The sequence below is a fragment of the Leucoraja erinacea genome, chromosome 27 (genome assembly GCF_028641065.1).
Source record: "Leucoraja erinacea ecotype New England chromosome 27, Leri_hhj_1, whole genome shotgun sequence".
Lineage (NCBI taxonomy): Eukaryota > Metazoa > Chordata > Chondrichthyes > Rajiformes > Rajidae > Leucoraja > Leucoraja erinaceus.
In genome coordinates, this window is record NC_073403.1 from 26550975 (window position 1) to 26578876 (window position 27902).

A 27902-nucleotide genomic window follows, 5' to 3' on the forward strand; every position below is an offset into this window, starting at 1 on the left:
CACTGAGTCCAAGCCAACAAACAATCACCCCATACACTGGCACTATTGTTCACACTAGGGACAATTTACAATTTTACCAAAGCCAATTAACCTACAAACCTGTACATCTTTGGAGTGTGGGAGGAAACGGGAGCACCCGGTTAAAACTCACATGGTCACAGGGAGAATATATAAACTCCATACAGACAGCACCTGTAGTCAGGATCTAACCCAGGTATCTGGCGCTGTAAGGCAGCAACTCTATCGCTGCGCCACCTTGCCGTCCTGCGCTGGGGGAAACTGGAACATCCGGAGGAAACTCACACGATCGCAGGCAAATATGTCAATTTCACACTACGTGGGAAGCAAGGATCGAACAGCAATTGCACTCTGTCACTGTGCCACCCTTGAGGTTTAGCAGCCAACAAATACAGAATACTAGTTCCTCGACATGTATGTGCCAAAGAACACATACATGCAGAGTTAGCTGAAAACACGAGTCGAACTTCTATCAAGCTGTCAAAGCAGAGACTGAATCAAACAATAAATGGCTAAGGAATTCCTAATAGTCTTACCTTGACTAAACCCAGGTTTTGTGTCAAACTCAGCAAATGTTCTTACCTTTGCAAGGGGGTAGTCAGCTTCTGGAGTCATTCCATCTTCAGCAACAAGGGTTTATGGTTGAATCCAAAACGTTCTGTAAATGTCCTAACTTCTCGTGAACCCCAATTAATGTGATGATGTTTCAATCTCTTTCTCCATCTTGTCATTTCTTTTTTTTTAAATAAATAGATTAATATTAATTCTAGAATTAGTAACTAGCAAAGAAGTCAAGACTATTTAGTGGGTGCATATAATTGATATTAGATTGATTTTCGTACTTCCATATTAAGTTGTTCCCCTCTGCTAATTACATGGTGGAATCACAAAGTTGCCAAAATTTCATCCAATTAGTTTCTTGGCCAAAGACCTGCTCAAGGTGGCATAGTGGCACAACGGTAGAGTTGCTGCCTTACAGCGCTTGAAGCACCAGAGACCCGGGTTTCCTGACCAAGGGTGCTGTCTGTACGAAGTTTGTACGTTCTCCCCACGACCGCATGGATTTTCTCCGAGATCTTCGGTTTCCTCCCACGCTCCAAAGACGTACAGGTTTGTAGGTAAATTGACTTGTATAAGTGCAAAGTGTTCCTAGTGTGAGTAGGATAGTGATAGTGTGCAGGGATCGCTGGTCATTGTGGACTCACTGGGCCGAAGGGCCTGTTTCTGCGCTGTATCTCTAAACTAAGCTCCTGTCACTGTCTACCCAAGAATAAATTCAGATTCAATAGTCAATTCTGACTGATTACACCCCTTCCTGTGGGGAGTAAGTGCAGGTTTTGTGAATGGCATGAAATTTTAGAATACTAAAGCTATCAGACGGGAGACTTTACTACATAAGTAACACCTCTCCCCGCTCTCAGAGCACTTTTCATGAGCAGGAGTTTAAACCTGCCACGAGGCAGTATCATAAAGAAGCCAAGATCAATGACACTAGATTATGGATTCATAGTATTAAACAAATCAAAGAATATGGGGTTAACATAGGAAGTGGAACTTAGGCAAAATGTAAGTCATATTTACTGGATGGTGCAGCAAACACAACAAGCTAAATTACCTTCTCCAGCCATCATTTCTTATGCCATGAACACGCACAGAACTCAAACCTGCCTCACTGATTAACAACTGCACCAATGATGACCAACATTTATTATGAACTCTCAGTGAAGCAAGGGGCAAACACAAGATGATAAAAAGAAATTTGAAGCATTTATAAGATCAGTTAATGAGGGGAATAGATATAAGATATATAGCAAGGCTGTGTAAGATTAGATCATGAGGGGAATAGATACGGTAAGTGCACAGTCTTTTATCCAGAGTGGGTGAAGCAAGAACCAGAGGACATAGGTTTAAGGTGAGAGGAGAAAGATTTAATTGGAACCTGAAGGGCAACATTTTCGCAGAGAGGGTGGTGGGTATAGGGAGGTTTCACGGCAGTCGGATCACGACCCATGACCCGTACTGTTGCTACGCTACTCCAAATGGATTACACGTGATGAACTGCAGGTAGGCACTTACCATTGATTCCAGCGTAGCGGGCCCGTTAAAACCCGCTGAAATTGTCAATTTTTGCGCTGTAAATAATTATGGAAATCGGGATAAGCGTGTGAGACATTTAGCATACTTCACAATTCCAAAAGTGAGGAGAAATTACGGTAGATAGAAGCGGAGCTGAAGGGACAACAACAGCCAGAGTGCTTGGCGAACATTGGCCGTTTGCTCACTGCATTTCATCAACTAAGGCATTATTTGTGTTTTTTCTTGATTCCTTTGGCATCTAAAAAGTTTCAGAAGTGATAAATCTGGCTGTAATTTTTTTTAATCGCCCATGGTTCCCAAGTGGGTTTTTACATACAAAATGAAAACGCATCTGAAGAAAAATTTACAGCCAGATTTATCACTTCTGAGAATTTTTAGATACCAAAGGAATCAAGAAAAAACACAAATAATGCCTTACTTGATGAAATGCAGTGAGCAAACGCGATAATTCCCAATATTTTCAATGTTTACCAAGCACTTTAGCTGCTGTAGTCCCTTCAGTTCTCACTTCTCTATACCTTCATTTCGCTTCACGTTTGGAATTCTAAAGTTGGGTACATGTCTCTCACACTTACCCCGACTCCCACAATTTTTTTCAGCGCAAAAATTCAACATTTTGGCGGTTTTTAACAGGTAGGAAAGTACGCGTTTCTAGCATTAATAACATATACCGGAAGTGACGGATGTCCTCCAGATGGATTTAGCGGCTCCGTGCGTCAAGCCCTATGACCCGGTGACCTTACGTGCAACCCCCCTATATGGAACGAGCTGCCAGAGGCGGTAGTTGAGGCAGGGACTATCGCAGCGTTTAAGAAGCAATTAGATAGCTGTGGGCCAAACGTGGGCAGGTGGGACTAGTGTAGATGGGGCATGTGTAGGAAGGTACTGTAGATGCTGGTGTAAACCAAAGATAAGACACAAAAAGCTGGAGTAACTCAGCGGGAGAGGCAGCGTCTGTGGAGAGCAATGGTTCTGGTTGATTACTGCGCAAACACCTCATCAGTGGTTATCTCGCGCAGGTGATGTTTCAGGTCGAGACTCTTCTTCATGTTGGTCGGCGTGGGCAAGTCGGGCCAATGGGCCTGTTTCCATACTTTGTGACTCCAATGCAGCACTTGAATTATCTGAATGCACATTATTTGTTTCTCACGTATTCCCTGCAATGAACTTTAGTGCAGGTGAGGGATTGTCAGCAGCCTTCACTAAGTACACAAAGGCACAGATTGTGAAATAGGCCAATGGCAAAAAGACTGCAGCTCCACACCACGTGCCGCGGCCGCAGAGCATCCTGGGTAGTGTAGTCCGTATCCCTTCCGCCTGCCCCCTAGTTTCCGGTGTATAATCTCCACCTCCCATGATGCAGGGCGGCGGTCCGGAGGTCAGGGCCGCGCCTGCGAAGTATCCTGGGTAGTGTAGTCCTCCAATCCCCCGCCGGCCCCCTGGTTTCCGGTGTAAAGACCACACTTCCCATGATGCAGGGCGCCGGGCTGGAGGTCAGGGCCGGTGCATGCGCGGTTGGATCGTGGAGGTGACCGTGCGGCCTGGTCTTGCTTCTGCTGCTTCTCCTCGGCCTCCGTCCCGACTCACGAGCGAAGAATGGCCGGGAAAGTTCTGGAGACCATCGGGAAGATCGGGCTGGGACTGGCCATCACTGGAGGCATCGTCAACTCGGCGCTTTACAACGGTGAGCGGCTCTCGGGTGTGTGGCGCCGGAGCAGCGGGTGTCGGTGGTACTCGGGCCCACGGAGCGAGGCTGGGTCCGGGTCGCTGCTGGCGACATTGACCTTCACCTGCTGCGGCCAAGTAGTGACTTTGCCCCCGCATCCTCGGGCACTCAATGGGTGTCTGCACACCTTTAGTCCAGCTCACTCAGGCGGATGAGTCCTGGCCACACGCTGCTCCCCATGTGCCACCTTGACATTGTGTTGGAGTAACTCAGCGAGCAAGGCAACCTCTGCGGAGGGAATGGATAGTCAACGTTTTGTGTCGAGACCCTTCTTCAGACTGATTGTAGAAGGGGGGAGAAGCTGGAAAAGAAAGGTGTGGGTGGGACAAAGCCTGGCAAATGACAGCTGGACGCAGGTGTTTCTGCAGGTCGACCCCAAAGTTGAAAACATAGAAACATAGAAATTAGGTGCAGGAGTAGGCCATTCGGCCCTTCGAGCCTGCACCGCCATTCAATATGATCATGGCTGATCATCCAACTCAGTATCCCGTACCTGCCTTCTCTCCATACCCCCTGATCCCCTTAGCCACAAGGGCCACATCTAACTCCCTCTTAAATATAGCCAATGAACTGGCCTCAACTACCCTCTGTGGCAGAGAGTTCCAGAGATTCACCACTCTCTGCGTGAAAAAAGTTCTTCTCATCTCGGTTTTAAAGGATTTCCCCTTTATCCTTAAGCTGTGACCCCTTGTCCTGGACTTCCCTAACATCGGGAACAATCTTCCTGCATCTAGCCTGTCCAACCCCTTAAGAATTTTGTAAGTTTCTATAAGATCCCCTCTCAATCTTCTAAATTCTAGAGAGTATAAACCAAGTCTATCCAGTCTTTCTTCATAAGACAGTCCTGACATCCCAGGAATCAGTCTGGTGAACCGTCTTCTGCACTCCCTCTATGGCAATAATGTCCTTCCTCAGATTTGGAGACCAAAACTGTACGCAATACTCCAGGTGTGGTCTCACCAAGACCCTGTACAACTGTACAACCCTCTCTGCTCCTATACTCAAATCCTTTTGCAATGAAAGCTAACATACCATTCGCTTTCTTTACTGCCTGCTGCACCTGCATGCCTACCTTCAATGACTGGTGTACCCTGACACCCAGGTCTCGCTGCATCTCCCCCTTTCCCAATCGGCCACCATTTAGATAATAGTCTGCTTTCCCGTTTTTGCCACCAAAATGGATAACCTCACATTTATCCACATTATACTGCATCTGCCAAACATTTGCCCACTCACCCAGCCTATCCAAGTCACCCTGCAGTCTCCTAGCATCCTCCTCACAGCTAACACTGCCCCCCAGCTTAGTGTCATCCGCAAACTTGGAGATATTGCCTTCAATTCCCTCATCCAGATCATTAATATATATTGTAAATAGCTGGGGTCCCAGTACTGAGCCTTGGGGTACCCCATTAGTCACTGCCTGCCATTGTGAAAAGGACCCGTTTACTCCTACTCTTTGCTTCCTGCTTGCCAGCCAGTTCTCTATCCACAATAATACTGAACCCCCAATGCCTTGTGCTTTAAGTTTGTATACTAATCTCTTATGTGGGACCTTGTCGAAAGCCTTCTGGAAGTCCAGATACACCACATCCACTGGTTCTCCCCTATCCACGCTACTAGTTACATCCTCGAAAAATTCTATAAGATTCATCAGACATGATTTACCTTTCGTAAATCCATGCTGACTTTGTCCAATGATTTCACCACTTTCCAAATGTGCTGTTATCCCATCTTTAATAACTGACTCTAGCAGTTTCCCCACTACCGATGTTAGACTAACTGGTCTGTAATTCCCCATTTTTCTCTCTCCCTCCATTCTTAAAAAGTGGGGTTACGTTTGCTACCCCGCAATCTTCAGGAACTACTCCAGAATCTAAAGAGTTTTGAAAGATTATTACTAATGCATCCACTATTTCTGGAGCTACTTCCTTAAGTACTCTGGGATGCAGCCTATCTGGCCCTGGGGATTTATCGGCCTTTAATCCATTCAATTTACCCAACACCACTTCCCGGCTAACCTGGATTTCACTCAATTCCTCCAACTCCTTTGACCGCGCGGTCCCCTGCTATTTCCGGCAAATTATTTATGTCTTCCTTAGTGAAGACGGAACCAAAGTAGTTATTCAATTGGTCCACCATATCCTTGTTCCCCATGATCAACTCACCTGTTTCTGACTGCAAGGGACCCACATTTGTTTTAACTAATCTCTTTCTTTTCACATATCTATAAAAACCTTTGCAGTCAGTTTTTTATGTTCCCTGCCAGTTTTCTTTCATAATCTATTTTTCCTTTCCTAATTAAGCCCTTTGTCCTCCTCTGCTGGTCTTTGAATTTCTCCCAGTCCTCCGGTATGCTGCTTTTTCTGGCTAATTTGTACGCATCATCCTTCGCTTTGATACTATCCCTGATTTCCCTTGTTATCCATGGATGTACTACCTTCCCTGATTTATTCTTTTGCCAAACTGGGATGAACAATTTTTGTAGTTCATCCATGCAGTCTTTAAATGTCTTCCATTGCATATCCACCGCCAACCCTTTTAGAATTAATTGCCAGTCAATCTTGGCCAATTCATGTCTCATACCCTCAAAGTTACCTTTCTTTAAGTTCAGAACCATTGTTTCTGAATTAACAATGTCACTCTCCATCCTAATGAAGAACTCAACCATATTATGGTCACTCTTGCCCAAGGGGGCACGTACAACAAGATTGCTAACTAACCCTTCCTCATTACTCAATACCCAGTCTAAAATAGCCTGCTCTCTCGTTGGTTCCTCTACATGTTGATTTAGATAACTATCCCGCATACATTCCAAGAAATCCTCTTCCTCAGCACCCCTGCCAATTTGATTCACCCAATCTATATGTAGATTGAAGTCACCCATTATAACCGTTTTGCCTTTGTCGCACGCATTTCTAATTTCCTGTTTGATACCATCTCCAACTTCACTACTACTACTGTTAGGTGGCCTGTACACAACACCCACCAGCGTTTTCTGCCCCTTAATGTTTTGCAGCTCTACCCATACCGATTCCACATCCTCCAAACTAATGTCCTTCCTTTCCATTGCATTAATCCCCTCTCTAATCAGTAACGCTACCCCCCACCTCCTTTTCCTTTCTGTCTATCCCTCCTGAATATTGAATATCCCTGGATGTTCAGCTCCCAGCCTTGGTCACCCTGGAGCCATGTCTCCGTGATCCCAACTATATCATAGTCATTAATAGCTATCTGCACATTCAACTCATCCACCTTATTACGAATGCTCCTTGCATTGAGACACAAAGCCTTCAGGTTTGTTTTTACAACACTCTTACCCCTTATACAATTATGTTGAAAAGTGGCCCTTTTTGATTTTTGCCCTGGTTTTGTCTGCCTGCCACTTTTACTTTTCACCTTGCTACCTATTTCTTCTACCCTCATTTTACACCTTTCGGTCTCTACGCTCACACATTTAAGAAACCCTTTCCCTTTAACTCCATCCTCCACTATCCCATTCAACACCCCACCCCCCTTATTCAGTTTAAAAAGCCGAATAAGGGGGGTGGGGTGTTGAATGGGACAGTGGAAAACGTGTTCTTTCATATGTAAACATTGAAAATAGGCGCAGGAGTAGGCAATTCGGCCCTTCGAGCCAGCACCGCCATTCAATATGATCATGGCTGATCATCTAAAATCAGTACCCCGTTCCTGCTTTTTCCTCCATATCCCTTGATTCCCAGCTTTGTGTCATCTGTAAACTTGGACATGTCACATTTAATTCCCTCATCTAAATCGTTAATATATGTTGTAAATAAATGGGGTCCCAGCAGCGAGCCTTGCGGCACCCCACTAGTCACTGCCTGCCATTCTGAAAACGACCTGTTAATTCCTACTGTTTAAGAAGGAACTGCAGATGCTGGAAAATCGAAGGTAGACAAAAATGCTGGAGAACCTCAGCGGGCGAAGGAAATGGGCAACGTTCGGGCTGAAACGTTGCCTATAGGGGGGTTGCACATAAGGTCATCGGGTCAAAGGGCGTGACGCAAGGAGCAGCTCAATCCATCTGGAGGACATGGCATACACTGTTAACACACGCTCAATCCTCTGAACCAAATGCACGAAAAGGCGTACTTTCTTACCTGTTCAAAACCGCTAAACGGGTACATTTTTGCGCTATGGAGGGTGACTGAGCGCTATGAACCAAATGCTCTAGTATCTTTGCTCTGAACCCGAGCACCAAGATGTAAACGGCCAAAGGAGCGCATCCCTCGGGACATCCCTCCCCCTGTGCGGCCGTGCTGTCACGGGCTGTGGGTCGGCTGCGCCCACACACGGGACCGGGTTGAGCGGGGCCACGGTTCTTGGCAGCAGACACACGGGGATGAAAACTCCGGACCACCCAGCAATGTCCCCGTCAGCTGCAGCAGAGTTGGCGACAGTGGTCCCTCCGCCCACCCAGAGTCACTGCATCGGCACCCCCCACCCCCGCCTGCGGGGATACACAGCCCGGGGTCTGCGAGTGTGGAGTCCAGATGCTGGGACAGAAGACGGGCCCGCTACACTGGAATCCATGCACTCTGCTTACATGCAGTTCACCTCGTGTACTCCAGTTGGCGTTGCGTGGCAACAGGACGGGTCATGAGTCGTGACCCGACTGCCGTGCAACCTCCCTATTTCCTTCGCTCCATAGATGCTGCCTCACCCGCTGAGTTTCTCCAGCATTTTTGTCTACCTCCTGTTAATTCCTACTCTTTGCCAACCAGTTCTTTATCCATGTCAATACCCCAGCCCCAATATCATGTGCTCTAATTTTGCACACTAATCTCTTATGTGGGAGCTTGTCAAAGGTTTTTTGAAAGTCCAGATACACCACATCCACTGGCTCTTCCTTTTGCATTCCACTTGTTTCCCTTAATTTCTTCATTTGATCATAGTGGGAGTGTCAAATGTTTTAGTTTTCTAATTTAGTAATTATAGATTGCACAGTGTTAATGATGAGTATAAACCATTTGGTGGTTAGCCTTAGGGCAATGTCTTGTCAACTGAAGTCATTTTGTTCTGAAATATCAACTTTGTTGTTGACTTTTCATATCTAGATATCGAAATGCATCGTGGAATGCAGTAGGAAAAGTTTCAATGGGCAACTAAGGTGTAGAACTCATTATATTGTTCTTGTACTATTGTGGCAATGGGAGTATTATGTTTTGCGAGTAGTCTGCGCTAGGTGTGCCAGTGCTCTTGGGACAATTGAAAATGTCACTCTGTAATCTGCCAGCTGCAAAAACTGTTGCTGCAGGTTCCAGCATTCATTGCACACTTTTATTTTCCCTTGAGTTATTTTTTATGATTGCTGAAACTTGGAATGGTGGAGACATGAGGCAATGGAGGATTACCCATTCAGTGCCTCTGGTTGAACATAAGAGGAATAACAATAGAGCAAATGGCATCATGACCTTATGCAGCGATTCACTTGGCCAATTTTCTTATCTCAAACCTAATTTTCACTGACTTCTCGTACACTCAACTTTCGTAGTCCCGGTATTTCGGGTATCGTGGATGATTCCAATGATTTTAAAACTCTAAATGAGGGGAGAATATCACCCCGTCCAGATATAACCAGCCGTTATTCTTGAATTGTACTCCCGAGTATCTGCTCGGTCTTCATTATGTACTCATCTAGTTCCATCTTTAATAACTCATGGATTAGTCAAGAATGGTTTTCCTTTAGTACAACGCTTGACAGTTTTACAACTTCTCAAGATATATAATGGCATTCAGATGCAGAAATCTTCAGCGGTCCTAACCCGAAGCATCTCCTGTCTATTTCCCTCCGCAGATGCTGTCTGCTTGCTGAGGTCTCCCAGCACTTCATTTTTTGCTTATAATGTTTCTATATGCTCTTATGATTTATTTGATGTACAATTCAGCATTGAAATTATTAATAGTGTGGAGGTCTTGGGGCTACCTCCTGTCGGTTGCAAATCCATCCACTGTCATTCATGATTAGAGGGCCTGTCCCACTATGGCAACCTAATTAGCGAGTTTAGAAGAGTATACGCTCGCCACAAACTCACAGCATGGTCGACACGTCCTTGGAGGTCACTGTAAATCTCCTTCACGCTCAAGAGAAGTTCCCGCATACTTGCGGCCTCAGTTTGGTCGAGGAAAAAGTTTCAACATGCTGAGAAAATTTCCGCGAGTAAACATTGGTCGGCATGGTTCTTTTGAAGTGGTGGCGGGGTCACTGAGTTTTCAGAACCAAAGAAAATCGACCGGTAATTTTAAATGTCAGCTAAACTTTATTAAAAGTTGTCTGGCTTCTTAAAAGTGTCTCCACTCCATCCCTTCCCCCTTTCCCCCCCCCCTTCTTCTCCCCCCCCCCCCCTTCTTCTCCCCCCCCCTTCTTCTTCCCCCCCCCTCTTCCTCCCCCCCCCCTTCTTCCCCCCCCTTCTTCCCCCCCCCCCCCCCCCCCTTCTCTCCCCCCCCTTCTTCTCCCCCCCCCTTCTTCTCCCCCCCCTTCTTCTCCCCCCCCCTCTTCTCCCCCCCCTTCTTCTCCCCCCCCTTCTTCTCCCCCCCCTTCTTCTTCCCCCCCTTCTTCTCCCCCCCTTCTTCCCCCCCTTCTTCTCCCCCCCCCTTCTTCTTCCCCCCCCCTTCTTTTCCCCCTCCCCTTCTTTTTCTCCCCCCCCCCTTCTTTTCCCCCTCCCCTTCTTTTCCCCCCTCCCCTTCTTTTTCCCCCTCCCCTTCTTTTCCCCCCCCATTCTTTTTCCCCCCCCCCTTTTTTCCCCCTCCCCTTCTTTTCCCCCTCCCCTTCTTTTTCCCCCTCCCCTTCTTTTCCCCCTCCCCTTCTTTTCCCCCTCCCCTTCTTTTCCCCCCCCCCTTTTCCCCCCCCCTTCTTTTCCCCCTCCCCCTTCTTCTTCCCCCTCTCCCTTCTCCCCCTCCCCTTCTCCCTCCCCTTGCTCTTTTAAAGGACTTACCGGACGGACACTATGCCATCCGTCTTTTATCTTCCTGTTCATCGCGGGTATCACCTTGGCTTTGCACTGTGTGAATTTCAGACAGCGCTCGCCCGCTTTCCCTGGCCCCCGCCTTTGCGATGCGTGTGTGTGTGTGTGTGTGTGTGTGTGTGCTGACGGCCGATCCAGCAGTTTCATCGCTGACGATCGATCCAGCTCGCGGTTTTTCAGACGAGTGCCCGTAAGCTTGAAGGTCGAAGACAGTTGCTGAAAATTGCGTAAGTTGGACAGGCCCTTTAATGTAGCAGGATTACAAATCTTTAAACTGTTGGATGTAGACATTTTCTAGACTTTCTGATGCATCTGCTCCAGCTTCCAGCTTGCTCTGATGTATTCCTTATGTAAGTAGAGCTGGTCATTTGGCCTGACATAAAGTTGAAAGACAGGGATATGTCAAACCCTGAGAGGGCAGTTTATGGTGGAATCCAACTCTACTTGTGCCTTCTAGATGCACAAATGTAGCTTCACTTTAATCTCAATGCACCAGACTGAATAGAATAGCCCATAGTATTTTGGATAAACTAGTCATCTTGAACAATTCTACATCCAATGGCTCAAATTAATCTCTCAACCTGAAGACTATTTTCTGTTTGCTTGGTTAGTCCATTCAATACTGAAATCTGTATCATTCTGAATACCTCAAGATACTGCATGGGGCTCTGCCAGGGAAAGTTGCACACCATCCTCATAGAGGTTGTATAATTCATTAAAATGCTATGAAGGGAACATTCAACTGATCAGTTCCTTCCCAATGTGCAGTGTTTCAAGGTTAATACCCAGCTCTTGATCTGCAGTTGAACTTGTTGGATCAATGGAATTATTAATAGTATTTTTCCGTTCTATGAGGACAAACCAAAATGTTATTTTTTTAGTTTTCTCTTTTGTTACCGTATCAATTAGTTCCTAATCTCGGATACATAGTTGTAGGATGGTTTATCAGCTGAGCATTTACCCTAACTTCCATACAAATTTCTGACTGCACTTGAGGTCCGGCTTCCAATTATGGCATAAAGGGATTGGAAAGAAAAAGGTAAAATTGTACTGTTTTGAGAAAATTATAGGAAGGATTGCTTTCCACCGTAAAGATTTATTTACCTAAATCCTGTCCATGAAGAACTACTTAGAATTATCTATACTATTACTAAAGATCTCATCTTGACCATATCTCGTCTGCGTTGTTTTTAAATTTGCGCAAAAACGGTACCCTGTGTCCAGAAGTCGGGCGTGAGTCAGTCAGCAAGCCCGAAAGCCGTGAGTGAGAGTCGGGTCCAGACACCGCGAGTGAGTGAACCGTGGCTCCAGAAACCGCGCGAGTGAACGGTGGCTCCAGAAGCCACGAGTAAGTGATCGACAGAACGCTCCCTCCGGCCCCGCCTGAAGCCTCCCCATCCCCCAGCTACAGGACTATCCCAACCTGTTTGGCCCACAATGCCCATTGGGGGCTATGCGTGAAAAGCCCCCCCCCCCCCCCTCCCCTCCCTGGAGTATTGTGGCCACCGCCTGAGGGCCGTCCCCTCCCCGGGAGCAATGGGCTCCCCCCACCGGCCCCCGCCAGCCCCTGCCTGAATAAAACCCCCTCCCCAGCTGCAGAGACACAACAAGAAAGAATGGACTGAATAAATCTCCTCTTTAACGTTTAAATTGTTGTTATATTTTAATTCATTCACATTTTAAGCTTTAATAAATCCCTTTTCCAGTTGCCGTGCCCGTCAGCTGCACCTGCGCAGCAATATCTGCGTGTTCTACGTCACAATGGGAACCCAATGGGAGGGAATGGCTGCGCCGCCGGTGAACTGCTAAGATTGGATGGGGGGCGTTTGAGGGGGGGGGGGGTGACTGTGAGTGAGCTGTGGGGGTGGGGGGCAAGGGCCAAGTATCGGGGTTGAAGGGAGCAGTCGGGATCAGGGGCGTCACAATGGGAACCTGTCAGCAGCACCTGCGCAGTTGGGGGCTATGCGTGAGTGATGGAATATTGGTATTGATGGAGAGGTGGAGTATTGTGTTGGGGGACCAGGCCCATGTGAGAATGGGATCCAACGGGTCCCACTTAGTCTAGTTTTTCTATAAAACTGGTGTCAGGTCTGGCAATTCTACTGGCAGTTTTCTGCTTTTTGTTTTCCACTGGGAAGTCTGGAGAGAGGGTGTAGTTCATGATTTATTGTCTGCCAGTTTCTTTAAAGGAAAAGATAACCTGGCAGGATATTCAATATTCTCATATACTCAGTAACCAATGTTATAATTTGTTTGATGTGCAACATTGCTTTGGTGTGTATATATTTTAAAAAGCATTTAATTGCCTCATACAATGTCACTTCAGATGTACCTACATTTGATTTTCAAAAATTGTGACATCTAACTTTTATTTCCCAGTTGATGCTGGACACAGAGCAGTAATATTTGATCGATTCCGTGGTGTTCAAAAAATTGTCAGCGGTGAAGGCACACATTTCGTTATTCCATGGGTGCAAAGACCAATCATTTTTGACTGCCGATCGCAACCACGAAATGTTCCAGTTGTTACTGGTAGCAAAGGTGAGTATAGCCATAATGCTTTCATTTCATTTGATTATGATTACTTAATGTAATGCGATCAGTGTAATATTACTTGTTATAAAACTTTTGAGGATAAATAGATCTATAATGGGAAATCGACAAATTAATATGTAGTTTATATATTATACTAAAGCAAGGGCCACGCGTTGGGTCCTGTCCCCGTGGTTGCGGGGGGGGGGGGGGGGGGTGGCGGCCTGTGGCGTCACACGCACACTAACCACCCCCCACACACACACATACTAATTACCCCCCCTTGATATCATATTAATATTGTTCATTGGCTCCTTTTACCCCTTTCCCGCCCTATTTCGAGGGGCAGAGAGAATGGGGCAGAGAGAGAGGGAGAGGGGGAGGGCAGGCGGAGTGTGGGGAGAGAGAGGAGGGGGGGGAGAGGGCGGACTTGAACTCGGCAAGCGGGCAGCACGGACGGGATTGACTGCAGGCGGCGGGTCTCGGCAGCTCGCGGGACCTCGGAAGCCCAACCAAATGACTGCGTGTGCAGTAGCTTCAATCCAGAGCCCTGGTGGTTGGAGGGCGGCTGGGCTGCAGGCAGGGCGGGACCGACAGCCAGCTGAGTGCAAATCAACTGCGAGTCGGGGGGGGGGGGGGGGGGGGGGTTAATGTAACTCGCAACTCGTGGAAAACAGTGCCCAGCAGGCTGCGCTTTGAAAACTACGCAGCTGGCCGCGAGGAGCAGAGCCATTGTGACGTCATCGGCTCATTAGCTTTAAAAAAGATCTCAGATTTGTGAACAACTCGAAGAAATAACTCCTGAAATAATTAATCACATTTCCAGATGAGGCGATTTTTTAGATCATGAGGGTATCGGAGATTTACCTTCGTGTAAAAAATTTACTGTTAGCGCGTCGTGTTTTCGAGGAGATGTGAATCACACAAATAAATATACATCCAAGATCAGAGTTTTATAAGTATATTAGACCAAGTGGGACCCGTTGGGTCGTAGCATCACACAGGAGGGCTGGTCCCCCAACGCAATATTCCATCTCTCCATCAATTCCAATATTGGTGGGCAGTGAGGGGGTGGGGGGGCTTTCTGGAGTGCTAGTATGGGTGTTGTGGGCTGAAGGGACTGGTTTCCAGAGGGCTAGTATGGACATTGTGGGCCGAATGGATTATTGGGCTGGCGGCTCAGTCACTCAAGCCTGTTGTGCTGGCAGCTCACTCACTCATGGCTGGTGGGCTGGCAGTTGGCTCACGGCTATTCATTGAAATTCCATTTCAAGCCGGGTGCAAGGCCACCAAATTCAAGTGCGGTTTCTTACCACTTCAAGCAGGGTACAAGGCCACTAAAGACAGCGAGTCGTGACCTCTCCCTCCTCCATCTTGCAGAGACTGAGCCACGCCCACACTTCTGGGTTTTATAGTCCCTCCCCCACCCAACAGAAGGGGCGTGGCCAGGCGTGATTGACAGGAGAGAGAATCGCAACATTTTTTAAACACTAATCACTCTTATTTCTCATCGATGGGAAAAATCCTCGGCACCTGATGAGCGGAGGGGGACTCTGAGTAAGATGGCCAAAAATCACAGCCATACGTGGTAGCGTATTTTTACTAAAATCAATATAAAGCACAAACAGGAAGTGGTCAAGATTAGACTTTTAATTATATAGAAGACAAGGCAACTTTAATTAGGCAAGGCAACTTTAATTAGGTAACACAGCTTTAGCATTTCCAAACCAAAGGCAACACAGCTTTAGCATTTCCAAACCAAAGGCAACACAGGTTGAGCATTTCCAAACCAAAGGCAACACAGGTTTAGCATTTCCAAACCAAAGGCAACACAGCTTGAGCATTTCCAAACCAAAGGCAACACAGCTTTAGCATTTTCAAACTATATTTTCAAAACACATTAAGGTCAAGTCAAGTTTATTTGTCACATACACATACGAGATGTGCAGTGAAATGAAAGTGGCAATGCTCGCGGACTTTTGTGCAAAAGACAAACAACCAAACAAACTATAAACACAATCATAACACACATATTCTTTTACATAATAAATAATGGAAGGATTTACTGACAGGTCAGTAAAACCACTCACAGTTTAGTAGATATGTGTTCAGTGTTATTCACAGCTCGGACTGAGAGACGCGACCCTCTCGCTCCCCCATCTTGCAGCGACTGACTGAGGCACTCAACACTTCCGGGCTTTATAGTCCCTCCGGAAGGGGCATGGCCTTCAGGAGAATCTCAACATTTTTTTTAAACACTAATAACTCTTTTATTTTTTATCGATGGGAAAAATCCTCTTCCCCTGCGCAGCGGAGGGGGACTCTGAGTAAGATGGCCAAAAATTACAGCCGTAAGTGGCAGCGTTTTCTCTAAAATCAATATACAGAAGTGGTCAAGATCAGACTTTTAGTAATATAGATAGATTTCGATATTGGTATTTGTCAAAATGGGCGATTCTACCCCTCCATGTTGAAAACGATGGTGCTGGCAGTAAAGTATAAGATTTTATATTTCACAGTTAGGATTGTAACAGAAGTTGATGCGGTGTGAAAAGTAAAGAGGCTAAAACACAACAATCTCAAGTTACCTAACTTTTTTTATATTACAGATTTACAGAATGTAAATATTACGCTGCGTATTCTCTTTAGACCAATGGCTGACCAGCTGCCCAGGATTTACACTACCATCGGTGAAGATTATGATGAGAGAGTCCTGCCATCCATCACAACAGAAGTCCTGAAGTCTGTTGTTGTGAGTGTCTCGCTGTCTTGGGTGATGAGGAATAAGGAATAAGGATAAATACATCTAGAATTAAAAATGCTTATACCTTTGCTGTACATAACAAAATTTGGCATTCTACAGTCTACTGTATCACAGTCCACCCAGGAAAAGATGTGTTTTAGCTGTTCTTACTTCAGTAGAGGAGCCTTTCCCCCCTTAACTTGGGATAAGCTAGAAATGCACATACTTGCTTTTGTGGTTGGATTTGCACTTTGTCTATCAATCTCTATTTCAACAGAAACAGTGACGCTGAGGATCAGTTGTAGATTCTGTATAGAGGTTAGTGCCAGTGAGTAACACCTTGAATGAACAAGTAGACAAGTAAGCTCCGGAGCGCTGTGACCGCCGACTCCCAACATCGCGGAGCTGCGGGTGTCCGGCCGCGGGCCGCGCTGGATTTGGAGCGCCGCACAGCCAGGGGTAAAGTTCGCCGGGGTCGGAGCTCCAAATCTAGCACGGCCTCCGGAGTTTACCGCACAGCGACCTGGTAAGGCATTTCCCGCTCCCCGCTGGTATTCCAGCACTGCGCCACCGCCGACTCCCAACATCGCGGAGCTGGGGCTGCGGGCGGCGCTGGATTTGGAGCGCCGCGGAGCCAGAGATCGAGTTCGGCTGGGTCCGAGCTCCAACCTCCGCTCCATTTTCGATGGTAGGCCGCGAGGACGGGGCGAAGAAGCAGCTTAGAGGGATGCTGCCTCTCTCCGACCAGGTAGGGGACTAAGAATTAAAGTCCCCCCCCCCCCCCCCCCACACCAGCAGCTACAGTAGTACAGACCTGGGTTGACCGTGGGTCGTTTCGGGTCAAGTTTGGCGCCAAAGGCGAGCTTTGGTGTGCAAACGACGTCCTGGGAAAAAATGTCCGGTTTTCGGAGCTTTTCGGTTTCCAGAATTTCGGATAAAAGGTTGTGTAACTGTATCTGGAATAAGTTGCCATACATGTTGGAAGCTGGTACAATTACAATGTTTAATCGGCGTTTGGATAGGATAAGCAATGAGTGCTATAGGCCTAATGTGCACAATGGTTCTAATGTAGATAAACATCACATTCAGTGAAAAATTGGTGGGCTGAACTGCATTTGTGCTGTAAGTTTCTATAAGTCTCTGAGGTTTGCTATGTCATAAATAACAGTTTCACTAACTCTCAAGTGGATGGCAATCTCTGTGAACTCAAATTTTTTGGTTGGGCGAGTTTTAAAATTGTGCGTTCTTGATTTCACGCAATCCTGATGGTATCTCCTGGAAATTTGCATCTACTATTGACTTTCATCTATAAATTGTTCATTGCTTAAAATACAAAGATTCCATAAGTGGAATTAGATATTTGTTCAGTTCAATGGTATTTTATTGTACATAGATGCAGTGAAATACAATTGAATAGAGTTCAGTAAAATCTTATCAACATAATCGTACTTGAAGTATAGGAGTGTGAGAATAGTATCACACTGGGGTAGTACATGAGTTGCCATGTTTCAGGTGCCATCTTGAACCCTTCAAGTTTCAAAGTAATTAAATTGTAGTCTTAACTTTGTCTAAAGGCCCATTGCACTGGCAGTGATTGGATCGGAGTTGCAAGGGTTGGCCTCGTCAGATGGTGACATTGGTGTCACCCACCACTGGGCCGCTGCCGTGTGCTTCTGCAGGCCACGTCCGATGCTCACTCGTCTGATGTCTATGGGGCCTCCAGCGAAAGCCTCGTCCAATCGATCCCCCGGCTGCTGCAGGACCCACAGTGGCGTACTCCATGGACGCATCTACCCATGAACTCAGTCACCTGCGCTCCCCCGTCACCTCAATGTTCTGCAACCACAGCCTGGCCTCTGTGCTTGGGGGGCCTACCACAGTTAAATTCTGAACCCACCAGAATGCCTCCGAGGACACGGGAGATAAACCCCCAGCCTACTCGCCAGCATCATTCCTCTTCTCTGTCCGCAGCCGCCATCTTGAAGACACATTCTTTATTTCCATTTCCACTGCATGCATGCAATCCATTTTGCCTTGGCAAAAAAGAGGGCTGATCTAAATTCTGCACAACATCGCTGGATTGCATCCATATGCGAGCAGATTCTGGAGGTGGAGGAATGATTGTTAATCACCTAAACGAGTAACTAACACAAAAATAACCTCTTGAGCACAGCCAATCATTCTACTGATTATGCTTTTGTAATACTAAATGTTTTTTAACCAATTCTATCAGTTTAAGCATCTACAGGTCTCTGTGTCATGGATCTGTATCTTTTTTTCCACTTGCTGGCTTGAGTTGTAACAGTTTGAAGGAATTATTTCCATGTATTCCTATAACTGTGCCTTATGGTCATTGGTTTGGTATCATTTATGGTTATTTCTACTTGGTGATTATAATTTAAACCAATCAAAAATTGTGCACTTTACAGGCCCGGTTTGATGCTGGTGAGTTGATCACACAGAGAGAGCTGGTATCCAGACAGGTCAGCGAGGATTTGACAGAGAGAGCTGCTACTTTTGGACTTGTCCTGGATGACGTATCATTGGTAATATTTGCATTTCAATCTGCTTTTTTTCCTGGTCCTTTTATGGCTGCTGCGATTATATAACTGTCCTTCAGTGATTTAATTATAAAAAATATTTTAATGTTATGCTCACTTGTTGACAATTTAAAGAAAACATCACGGCTCAATTAATTATAAGTATGCAGACACTCCCTGACTTGTGCAAGAGTTATATTCCAGAGACACTTGCACAAGTCAGAATTTACGCAAATCAGAATTGCCTAGAGCAGAACAGTACGCTTGTAGATTTTTTAGCAAAACCTGAGACGATCTGGGTATAATCCATATCCCTTCATGCCCTGCATATCCATGTGCTGATCCAAAAGTCTTTAATGCCACTATCGTATCTGCCCACAGCACCACACCTGTCGGTGCGTTATAACCATATAACAATTACAGCACGGAAACAGGCCATCTCGACCCTTCAAGTCCGTGCCGAACACGTATTCTCCCCTAGTCCCATATACCTGCGCTCAGACCATAACCCTCCATTCCTTTCCCGTCCATAAAATTATCCAATTTATTTTTAAATGATAAAAACGAACCTACCTCCACCACCTTCACTGGAAGCTCATTCCACACAGCCACCACTCTCTGAGTAAAGAAGTTCCCCCTCATGTTACCCCTAAACTTCTGTCCTTTAATTCTCAAGTCATGTCCCCTTGTTTGAATCTTCCCTACTCTCAGTGGGAAAAGCTTATCCACGTCAACTCTATCTATCCCTCTCATCATTTTAAAGACCTCTATCAAGTCCCCCCCTTAACCTTCTGCGCTCCAAAGAATAAAGCCCTAACTTGTTCAACCTTTCTCTGTAACTTAGTTGCTGAAACCCAGGCAACCTTCTAGTAAATCTCCTCTGTACTCTCTCTATTTTGTTGACATCCTTCCTATAATTAGGCGACCAAAATTGTACACCATACTCCAGAATTGGCCTCACCAATGCCTTGTACAATTTTAACATTACATCCCAACTTCTATACTCAATGCTCTGATTTATAAAGGCCAGCACACCAAAAGCTTTCTTTACCACCCTATCTACATGAGATTCTACTTTCAGGGAACTGTGCACAGTTATTCCCAGATCCCTCTGTTCACATGCATTCTTCAATTCCCTACCATTTACCATGTACGTCCTATTTTGATTTGTCCTGCAATGATGTAGCACCTCACACTTATCAGCATTAAACTCCATCTGCCATCTTTCAGCCCACTCTTCCAACTGGCATACATCTCTCTGTAGACTTTGAAAATCTATTTCATTATCCACAACCCCACCTATCTTAGTATCATCTGCATACTTACTAATCCAATGTACCACACCATCATCCAGATCATTGATGCACATGACAAATAACAGTGGACCCAACACAGATCCCTGTGGCATCCCACTAGTCACTGGCCTCCAACCTGACAAACAACCATCCACCAATACTCTCTGGCATCTCCCATTCAGCAACTGTTGAATCCATCTTGCTACTCCACCATAAATACCCAACAATTGAACCTTCTTAACCAACCTTCCGTGAGGAACCTTGTCAAAGGCCTTACTGAAGTCCATATATACAACATCCACTGCTTTACCCTCATCAATTTCCCGAGTAACCTCTTCAAAAAATTCAAGAAGATTAGTGAAACATGACCTTCCAGGCACAAATCCATGTTGACTGTTCCTAATCAGACCCTGTTTATCCAGATGCTTATATATATTATCTCTAAGTATCCTTTCTATTAATTTGCCCACCACTGACGTCAAACTAACAGGTCTATAATTGCTAGGTTTACTCTTAGACCCCTTTTTAAACAATGGAACAACATGCGCAGTACGCCAATCCTCCGGCACTATTCCCGTTTCTAATGACATTTGAAATATTTCTGTCATAGCCCCTGCTATTTCTACACTAACTTCCCTCAATGTCCTAGGGAATATCCTGTCCGGACCTGGAGACTTATCCACTTTTATAGTTCTCAAAAGTGTCGGTACTTCCTCTTCTTTGAATCTCATAGTTTCCATTGCTACTCTACTTGTTTCCCTTACCTCACATAATTCAATATCCTTCTCCTTGGTGAATACCGAAGAAAATAAATTGTTCAATATCTCCCCCATCTCTTTTGGTTCTGCAGATAGCTGTCCACTCTGACTCTCTAATGGACCAATTTTATCCCTCGTTATCCTTTTGCTATTAATATAGCTGTAGAAACCCTTTGGATTTACTTTCACCTTACTTGCCAAGCAACCTCATATCTTTTAGCTTTTCTAATTTCTTTCTTAAGATTCTTTTTATATCCTTTATACTCCTCAAGCACCACATTTACTCCATTCTGCCTATAATTATTGTAGATCTCTCTCTTTTTCCGAACCAAGTGTCCAATTTCCCTTGAAAACCATGGCTCTTTCCAATTTTTACTATTTCCTTTCAACCGAACAGGGACATAAAGATACTGTACTCTTAAAATTTCACCTTTAAGTGTCCTCCATTTCTCTTCCACATCTTTCCCATAAAACAAACTGTCCCAATTTACTCCTTTTAAATCCTTTCGCATCTCCTCAAAGTTAGCCTTTCTCCAATCAAAAATCTCAACCCTAGGTCCAGTTCTGACCCTCTCCATAATTATATTGATACTAATGGTATTGTGATCACTGGTCCCGAACTGTTCCCCAACGCATACCTCTGCCACCTGACCCTCCTCATTTCCTAACAGGAGGTCCAGCACCGCCTCTTCTCTAGTAGGTACTTCCATGTATTGCTGCAAAAAACTATCCTGCACACATTTTACAAACTCCAACCCATCCAGCCCATTTACAGAATGTGTTTCCCAGTCTATGTGTGGAAAATTGAAATCTCCCACAATCACTACCTTGTGCTTACTACTAATATCTGCAATCTCCTTACATATTTGCTCTTCCAATTCTCGCTCCCCATTTGGCGGTCTATAATACACCCCTATAATTGTTGCTACCCCTTTCCCATTTCTCAGTTCCACCCAAATAGCCTCCCTAGACGAGCCCTCTAATCTATCCTGCCAAAGCACTGCTGTAATATCTTCCCTGATAAGCAATGCAACACCTCCACCTCTTGCCGCTCCAATTCTATCACACCTGAAGCAACGAAGTCCTGGAATATTTAGTTTCCAATCACAGCCCTCCTGCAACCATGTTTCACTGATCGCCACAACATCATACTTCCAGGTGTCAATCTAGGCTCTAAGTTCATCCACCTTTCTTACAATGCTCCTAGCATTAAAATTTACACATTTAAGAAACCCACCCTCTCTTATTCTCTGTTTATTGTCTTTTTCTTCTCTCTCCCCTACATTTTGGGTCAGAGTGCTACCATTCTCTGCCTCCTGCCTCACACACTGACTGCTAGCTTTCCCAATTTGAGTCCCTCCCCCCAACCATACTAGTTTAAAGTCTCCCCAGTAGCCTTTGCAAATCTCCCCGCCAGGATATTGGTCCCCCTCGAGTTCAAGTGCAACCCGTCCTTTCTGTACAGGTCGCACCTTCCCCAAAAGAGGTCCCAATGATCCAGAAAGTTGAATCCATACCCACTGCACCAGTCCCTCATCCACTCATTTATCCTCCACCTCGCTCCATTCCTACTCTCACTGTCGCGTGGCACAGGCAGTAATCCTGAGATTGTTACCTTTAATGCAGTCCTTCTCCTTAACTCTCTACCTAACTCCCTAAATTCTTCTTTCAGGACCTCTTCTCTTTTTTTACCTATGTCGTTGGTACCTTTTTGTACCACAACCTCAGGCTCCTCTCCCTCCCATTTCAGGATTTCTTGGACACGTTCAGACACATCCCTGACCCTGGCACCAGGGAGGCGAACTACCATCCGGGTCTCCTGTCTGCGTCCACAGAATCGCCTATCCGACCCCCTGACTAGCGTTCTACGCACTCTGTATTTTAAAGAAACCTTACACAGCAAATATCAGAGATTAACAGCCCCACCCATCTCTTTTAAACTTTGCCTTCGCCTCTAGTATTCTCTCTAGCATTTGATATTTCCATTGTAGGGAAAATGGTTCTGACTGTCTTCCCTATCTGTGCCTCTTGTAATTTTATTTACTTTTACCCCTCGACCTCCAGCATTTCAGAGACAACGATCCAAGTCTGTCCAACTTCTCTTGTAGCTAATGCACCCTAATCCGGATATCATTCTAATTTATCACTCTATGTATTTACGCTGCCACTTTCAAGGAATTATGGACTTCGGCCCCAAGATCCCCTTCTTCATCAGTTTTGTAAATTTGAAATGTTATGTAGATGATAGTTAAATGTTATTTAAGCCTAAATTGAGAGCCTAATTGTTGTTGTTATACCCTCTACCTATGCGACTCCGAGGGTGGAAAGTAATTTCTCTCCTATATCTTTTACTCTTTCTCTACGTCAAAGTCTTACGTTCAGAGCTGATCTGCTAGAAAGCTCACATTTGAGATGTTTTAGACATTCTACATGCTACCCTAAAATTCTTTTGCCCAGCAAATATGCCATGTCAAACCACTACTTGGCACAGAGACCGTGAGCTCAAAAGCTCTGCAAGAATTTCTCAATTATAAATGCAGAATGCAAATGCACAGGGCAGATCCCACCTCCCTCATTGTTGGTCAACTCCACAAATTGCAGCAGTCATGCAATTTGTTGATGATATGGTAACCTCCCTGACTTTTGTATAAAAGATTTACTATGAGTTTGATCATCCATTTTATATTTCTGATCTTTGTGTACCCACTTTGTTTTCTTCAGACTCATTTGACCTTTGGCAAAGAGTTCACAGAGGCTGTGGAGCTCAAACAAGTTGCACAACAGGAAGCTGAAAGGGCCAGATTTGTTGTAGAGAAGGTAAGTGCTGGTTTGCTGCACTGGGCCCATAGTTGCAAAACAAACAAGAAAACAGATCATTTATAAAACTGGAGTAAAACTGGGAAAACATTATAAGCTTGTTATCTAAATTGGTCCCCTCTAATATGATTCATTCTAACCTCACTTGCATTTAATTGCCCAATTAGGAAAAAAACTTGCAGTAAAGGTTATTGGAGTTTCTTGGAATGTACAGGAATTAGTTAATTTTAGCTAATGGAATTGGCTACCACACGGATCAGTTGAAATGACATAGATACTTTTTGTTTAAGAAGGAACTGCAGATGCTGGAAAATCGAAGGTAGACAAAAATGCTGGAGAAACTCAGGGGATGAGGCAGCATCTATGGAGCAAAGGAAATAGGCGGAGTTTCGGGTCGAGACCCTTCTTCAGACTCTATGGAGCGAAGGAAATAGGCGCCGTTTCGGGTCGAGACCCTTCTTCAAACCCTTTTTGGGGGTGTTAGATAAATCTGTGAGGGAGAAAGATGTTGATATTATAAAATAAGACCGAGTGGGTGGAGGCTGGTAGAAAACACTGATTTTCACAGATTGCACAGGGAATGGGGGTATGGATTATGTGCAGGCAGATAAGAGATGATCTTGGCATGTTCTGCACAGACATTGTGGGCCGACATTGGTTTCTGAAATATTTTCATGCTGCTGACACGTTGCAACGTTGTTTTGTTGGACAGGCTGAGCAACAGAAGAAAGCAGCGGTTATTACTGCAGAAGGGGATTCTAAAGCTGCAGAACTAATCGCTAACTCAATGGCAAAAGTTGGAGATGGTTTGATTGAACTAAGGAAACTGGAAGCTGCAGAGGATATCGGTTACCAGCTCTCTAGATCTCGCAATGTAACCTATTTACCGTCTGGTCAGTCAACATTACTTCAGCTGCCCCCACATTAACAAAGACCTTTATCATGATGCATTGTATGTCCAAAATAACTAAATCTCCTTTTTTATATGTATGTCCTTTCTCTCAATGCAATCTTTGGTCCCAAAAATTGCATTTGTAGACTAGGAATGGAAAGAATTAGATTAGGAAAAATAATTGGTTTGAATGTGTAATGTTATTCAGCATACTGCAGTTGGCGTAGTTTACTCTCGCTCTGCTGCAGGGATTGCCTGATTTAAAAAGATATACAAATAACCACGGTCCAAAGTTATGACATCACATTTCGTTTTAGAAAACTTGTTAAAGTTATTCCAATAAAATAATGTGGAACAATGCAGAATGTGTGTAAAAGTTACAGTACAGAACAAAATGCATTTTGTGATTAAAACGTGATGTAAATTACTAATCTGGATTTAAATCAGTGAAAGCATGAAGGTACCGCAATGATTATTTCTTTAATGAAAAAAACTACAGAATGGTACAGAACCTCAGAATCCATTCTGTGCTTTGCAGAGCCTATGTGAAAAATTGTATTTAAAGACTGTCGTAATGGGTGCACAGGTAATTTTTTTTTTTTTATTTCAATAAATATACTGAAGTTACCAAATTTTGTCTTTTGTCATTTAGGGTAACATTTTGTTGTTAGGAATTGTTCCGATTTGTTGCAAACGTGCAGTGCCACAGTGTGGTGAGATGAATTTAACTGATTTGTTCATGCTGCCTGCCTTTGGGGAGGTGTTGGTGGGGAAGGGGGTCAAGCAGATGAACGCTTCAACTTTTCTTGGATGGTAAGGAGCCAGACTACTATCTGAAGGATGCTGTGTGTTAGTAGCCGATTCAGAATAACGTCTACAATTATCGTCCAAGGGATTGTGTAAGAAATAGGAACAGCAGTAGGCCATTCCACTCTTCTCAAGGTGATGGCTGATCTTTCATCCAGATAACACTTTCCTGTCTTGTCTGCATTTACCTTAATTGCTCTAATATCCAGACATTTATGGATCTCTGTTTTTAATGCAATCTGTGACTGAGCCAACACAGCCTCCTGGAGTATGGATTTTCCAAGATTTGAATGTGTAATGTTTTTCAGCATACTGCAGTTGGCGTAGTTTACTCTCGCTCTGCTGCAGGGATTGGCTGACTTAAAAAGACATACGGTCCACCATGGTTATTTGTGCCACCCTAAGACACAGGCAAATGCGCCACCAGCAGTGGCTGCCTCGCCAACAGTCTGTCCTTTCTTTTTGTTATTTTTAGTATGTGTTAAAAGTATGTTTTAGTGTTCCTTGGTTTGTTTTATGTGGGGGGGGGGGGTTGGGGCGAAACTTTTTTTTCCAATCCCTTACCTCGACAAAGTTGCGATTTCTTTCCATGTTGTATCTCCGTCCTCACTGCGGCCTAACATCGTGGAGTTGGCGGCCTTTCCTGGAGACCGACCGGCGCTCCAAGCCACGGGAGTCTGCGGGACTTTAACATCGTGGAGCTTGCGATCCCTTTGCCGGGGATTGAAGCTCCAACCGCGGGGCCTGTGGACTTTAACATCGTGATCGGGATGCATCACAACGTGGTTTGGCAACTGTTCCACCCAAGACTGCCAGAAATTACAGTCAATGCACCGCAGTCCATCACACATATCTACCACCATCCCCCTATCGCTCGGCCTGAGGAAAGCAGTCAACATAATCAAGCACCGCTCATTCCCAGTCATTCTCCCTCTCGTTGGGCTGAAGATATAAAATCATCTTCCCTGCTGTTATCACATTCTTGAATTGATCTCTCATAAGCTAAGGATGTATTCCGCACTTTTTGTATCTCCTTTCCCTGTAATGCTGTATTCTGCACTCTGATTCCTTTGTTTTAGCACTTCCTATTGTACCTGTCTATGGTTTGATTGATTATACACGTGCATGGTAAGATTCACCTGGATACCACACACAACTTTTTTCACTGTACCTTGGTACACATGAGCATAATAAATCAATTATCAGTTAGGTCAGCTCTCATTCTTGAACACAAAAGCTCGTCACCCCATCTCTCCACTTACGACAAACCAATAATCCAAGAAGGATCCCGACCAGAAACGTCACCTATCCTTTCTCTCCAGAGATGCTGCTTGACCCACTGAATTACTCCAGCACTTTGTGTCTTTCTTCGATATAAACCAGCTTTTTGTTTCTACAAGGAATTAGCTTGTTGAATCTTCAATCTATTTCATCAAAAAGTAATAAATCACTTTTTGCGGATTGAGAACAAAATTGTACATAATACTCTAAATGTGATCTCACCAAGAACCTATATAATTATAGACTTTTATTGTATTCAACACCTCTTGCAATCAATTGTATTCAACACCTCTTGACACATCACTGGCCTCCAAGTTTCCTGCTGTGCCTGTGATATCTTTCAGCAGCTTGTTTATGGGGATCCTTTGGAATTGTGATGGATGGGAGATGCGAATGGTCTTAAATGGTTGATTAAAAGAGTATTGTTCTAGGAGACAATAGGTGCAGGAGCTGGCCATTTGGCCCTTCGAGCTAGCACCGCCATTCAATGTGATCATGGCTGATCATCCACAATCAGTACCCTGTTCCTGCCTTCTCCCCATATCCCCTGACCGCTATTTTTAAGAGCCCTATCTAGTTCTCTCTTGAAAGCATCCTGAGAACCTGCCTCCACCGCCGAGGCAGAGAATTCCACAGACTCACCACTCTCTGTGAGAAAAAGTGTTTCCTCGTCTCCATTCTAAACGGTTTACTCCTTATTCTTAAGCTGTGGCCCCTGGTTCTGGACTCCCCCAACATCGGGAACACGTTTCCTGCCTCTAGTGTGTCCAAGCCCTTAACAATCTTATATGTTTCAATGAGATGTCCTCTCATCCTTCTAAACTCCAGAGTGTACAAGCCCAGCTGCTCCATTCTCTCAGCATATGACAGTCCCGCCATCCCGGGAATTATCCTTGTAAACCTACGCTGCACTCCCTCAATAGCAAGAATGTCCTTCCTCAAATTAGGGGACCAAAACTGCACACAATACTCCAGGTGTGGTCTCACTAGGGCTCTGTACAATTGCAGAAGGACCTCTTTGCTCCTAAGAATCACCTGTTCCTTGCTCTGCACAACCAAATTCGTCCTTGTTCCAGTTGGCATTTTCATTGGGCTATACATTGCAAGTGAATCGAGTAATTGCATAAGCATTCAGTAGGATATGAAGTTGCTCTGGTTTTCCTCTGTGAGGGGACTGACAAAGGCAGAAGGTGATGTGCTGAAAACTCAGTTTGAACGTCAGAATGTTCAGCATAATCAACACACACCAAAAGTATAGAATTTTAAGTAGTACCTGAAATTGTTTACAAGAGTTGTGTTTAATTGTCATATGTACTGAAAACTAAACAATAAAATCTTACTTGCAGTAGCATTACAGGTCGTGAAAGAACACTCATGCAAGGAGTTTGTTTTAATAAGGTGCAGTATGCA

The 27902-nt window shown here is 44.9% G+C and overlaps 1 protein-coding gene across 1 annotated transcript; it reads left to right on the forward strand.

Annotated features, from left to right (window-relative positions):
• The first annotated feature begins 3595 nt into the window (after positions 1-3595).
• phb (prohibitin) lies at positions 3596-25036 on the forward strand. The gene is made up of 6 exons (XM_055657330.1): positions 3596-3799; positions 13207-13368; positions 15969-16111; positions 18532-18648; positions 23417-23512; positions 24225-25036. Exons 1-6 carry the CDS (start codon positions 3712-3714, stop codon positions 24438-24440), a joined length of 822 nt encoding a protein of 273 aa, XP_055513305.1. The 5' UTR covers positions 3596-3711; the 3' UTR covers positions 24441-25036.
• Positions 25037-27902: the final 2866 nt, after the last annotated feature.